Consider the following 2,914-nt stretch of genomic DNA (forward strand, 5'->3'; position numbering starts at 1 on the left):
AAGAAAATAAATTCTATCATCATCATCATCATCACATATTAAATGGGGGAGATAGCTCAGTTGGTAGAGTGCTTGCCTCACAAGCACAAGGCCCTGGGTTCAATCCCCAGCACCGCAAAAAAAAAAAAAAAAAAAAAAAAAGTGTTAGCTCTTGAGAAGTGACGTCTGCAGATGTCATTACTCTGATCTTGAGTATCTCATTGTCCAAATGCACAGAATGCAGTTAAGCAATTCATTAAAATTCTGAGGTGAGGTGAGGGCCGTTGGCCTGGGCCTGCGGTACGCCGCTTCAGCTAGGTCTTCAACTGTGGCCACCCGGCTTGTTGCTTTCCTGGGCGCCACTACCCCGGCTGGCCCGCCGCGACTCGCTAGTGGCGCGACACCGATTCCTCCTGGACTCTTGGGCGCTGCTCTGAGCAGCGCCACCCTTTACACCAGAAAGCTGGCGGGCACCATGGGGAAAAAACAAAACAAGAAGAAAGTAGAGGAGGTACTAGGAGAAGAAGAAGAAGAGGAATATGTGGTGGAAAAAGGTCTCAATCGTCGGGTCGTAAAGGGCAAAGTGGAGTACCTCCTAAAGTGGAAGCGTTTCTCAGATGAGGACAACACGTGGGAGCCAGAAGAGAACCTGGATTGTCCCGACCTCATTGCTGAGTTTCTACAGTCACAGGAAACAGCACACAAGACAGATAAATCAGAGGGAGGCAAGCGTAAAGCTGATTCTGATTCTAAAGATAAGGGAGAAGAGAGCAAACCAAAGAAGAAAAAAGAGGAGTCTGGAAAGCCACGGGGCTTTGCCCGGGGTTTGGAGCCGGAGCGGATTATTGGAGCTACAGACTCCAGTGGAGAGCTCATGTTCCTCATGAAATGGAAAAACTCTGATGAGGCTGACCTGGTACCTGCCAAGGAAGCCAATGTCAAGTGCCCACAGGTTGTCATATCCTTCTATGAGGAGAGGCTGAGGTGGCATTCCTACCCCTCGGAGGATGATGACAAAAAAGATGACAAGAATTAACTCTCCTGAGTACCAGCCCCTGTCACTTCTGATTGTGTGTTTAAGTGGGGAGGGAAGGAGTTCTACTTGTCTTGACACCATAAAGGTGGCTTGAGAAGATGTCCTTTGAAGAGCCAGTCTAGTTTCTGTGCCCTGCAGCAGCCCAAGTGCTTTAAAGCCGTTCCAAGCTGTCTAGTTTGCACACCCATCCCAGTGGAGGGGAAAAGGGTAAGTGTTTCAAGGCGACCCATTCTGCACTTGATTGAGAAAAGCAAGGAGCCTTCTATGAAGGAGGACATTTGCAGAATTGGGTGTGGGAAGGCAAAAAATACTGTTGATCTTCAAAGAGCATTCCACAACCCACAGCCTTCTTCCCAATAGTGTTAATTCTGCATTTTTACAGCGTAGCATGTGTGTAGTTTTGGCTATTACTGGTGTATTATTTGGGGTGGGAGGGATAGGGTGGGGAAGAAGGGAGATGAGTAGGATCATTTTCGTTAAAATTTGGGGCCTGATTGGGAAAGCAGTGAAACAATGGAAAGAGCAAGTAACTAATGATTTGGTTCTATGTCCAGAATATTTTACTTTTTTCAAAAAAATGTCATTGGCACCATAAATGAGGACTGTGAGAGACTGTTTAAAAGCTGTGAATGCCTGAAACCTATAAGCCAAGGTGTTCCCTGCCTGAGTTAATGTTGTTCCCCACAAAGGACTAAGCCAGTTGATAAGTTACCAAAGCTGCCATTCTGGAGATAGAAACTGACTGAGATGGGAAGGTCTTTTATTGAAGAGTATACACAGGCAGATCATTCTGTCTTAGAGGTGCTAATTCTTGCAATTAGACAAAAAGATCCTTTCTTTTCCAATTATAAATTTATAAATAAAATCAGCTTGTCCAGCTAAGCCACTGGCTGAAGTACTAGGGAAGGGGCCAAAGGCGGTATTGGAGATGGGAAGAGTGCAAAGAGGAGGGCCCATACTCTCTGAATGGAAACTGTTGGAGCCTCTGCTTTTTAAACTTTGAACTCTGAAACCTTTAGTGGCAGGGTTCAGTCACTGACAGCACAAAAGTTTCATTAAGTCAATTCAAAAGGTTGAGTGGTTTCAAAAGCCCTGGTCTCAGGAGATTAGCTTTCATATTGGGGCAGTGGTTCACTTTAAAGATACTAAAATTTTTGTTAAGGAAAAAAATCTTATGAAATAACTGATACCCAAAATGCTGTCTTGAATCATGAAATCCAAAAGTTCTTGAATATATCATCTAGACCTGCATCTAGAGCTACATTGTAAAATCTTTTTAGGCATGTGTTAGGTTTCTGTGAAATATTTGTTTAAATGTAAACTTCATACACACTGTCAGTTTTTGTCTTAATAAAACTATAGATTTATTAAAAAAAAATTGAGGGATTTGATTTTTTTTGTTTTGTTTTTCTTAAGCAGAAAACTTAAGCAAACACCTTGTCTGACTGAACGTCCCCTTCACTGGTTCTGCCACTTTAGAATTCATTGTGAATATGAGGGAGAAAACATTTAAATAAGCCCAGGTACCTCATCTCCACTTCTAAGAATGGTTAGTGTGTGACATTATCACAGTCAAACTGACTTGATTATCCCTCGAAGCAGTCTGATTTGCTGCATTAGCTTACCTCCCCATCCTTTCCCTTACATCTTCAATCCCATCACGTAACTGCTGTTCTTAGATAAGGTTTCTTTCTTTGTTGCTTTCTTTAGGCTACTCATTCTAAGTTTCTATTGATGACAACTTTTTGAATAAATTCATTACTTAGATATAGCCTATCATTATTATTCAATTTTCTCTGAAAAAAATTTGAGTTCTACCTTTGAACTTAAGTATATGTCTTTCACCATTAGGATAAATTTCCAAAATTTTTGAGTGATCTTTTCTTAAGGAATCCATAT

At 42.0% G+C, this 2,914-nt stretch overlaps 1 protein-coding gene across 1 annotated transcript; it reads left to right on the plus strand.

Moving 5' to 3' along the window:
• Positions 1–255: 255 nt before the first annotated feature.
• Positions 256–2,381, plus strand: LOC306645785 (chromobox protein homolog 1-like). Its single transcript, XM_079113865.1, has one exon. It carries the CDS (start codon positions 455–457, stop codon positions 1,013–1,015), a length of 561 nt encoding a protein of 186 aa, XP_078969991.1. The 5' UTR covers positions 256–454; the 3' UTR covers positions 1,016–2,381.
• Positions 2,382–2,914: the final 533 nt, after the last annotated feature.

This window comes from Sciurus vulgaris (genome assembly GCF_902686455.1).
Source record: "Sciurus vulgaris genome assembly, chromosome: 15".
Classification (NCBI taxonomy): domain Eukaryota; kingdom Metazoa; phylum Chordata; class Mammalia; order Rodentia; family Sciuridae; genus Sciurus; species Sciurus vulgaris.

What these genes read in the sequence shown, in the direction of transcription:
- LOC306645785 (XM_079113865.1), top strand. Translation starts at nt 455, where the DNA reads ATGGGGAAAAAACAAAACAAGAAGAAAGTAGAGGAGGTACTAGGAGAA.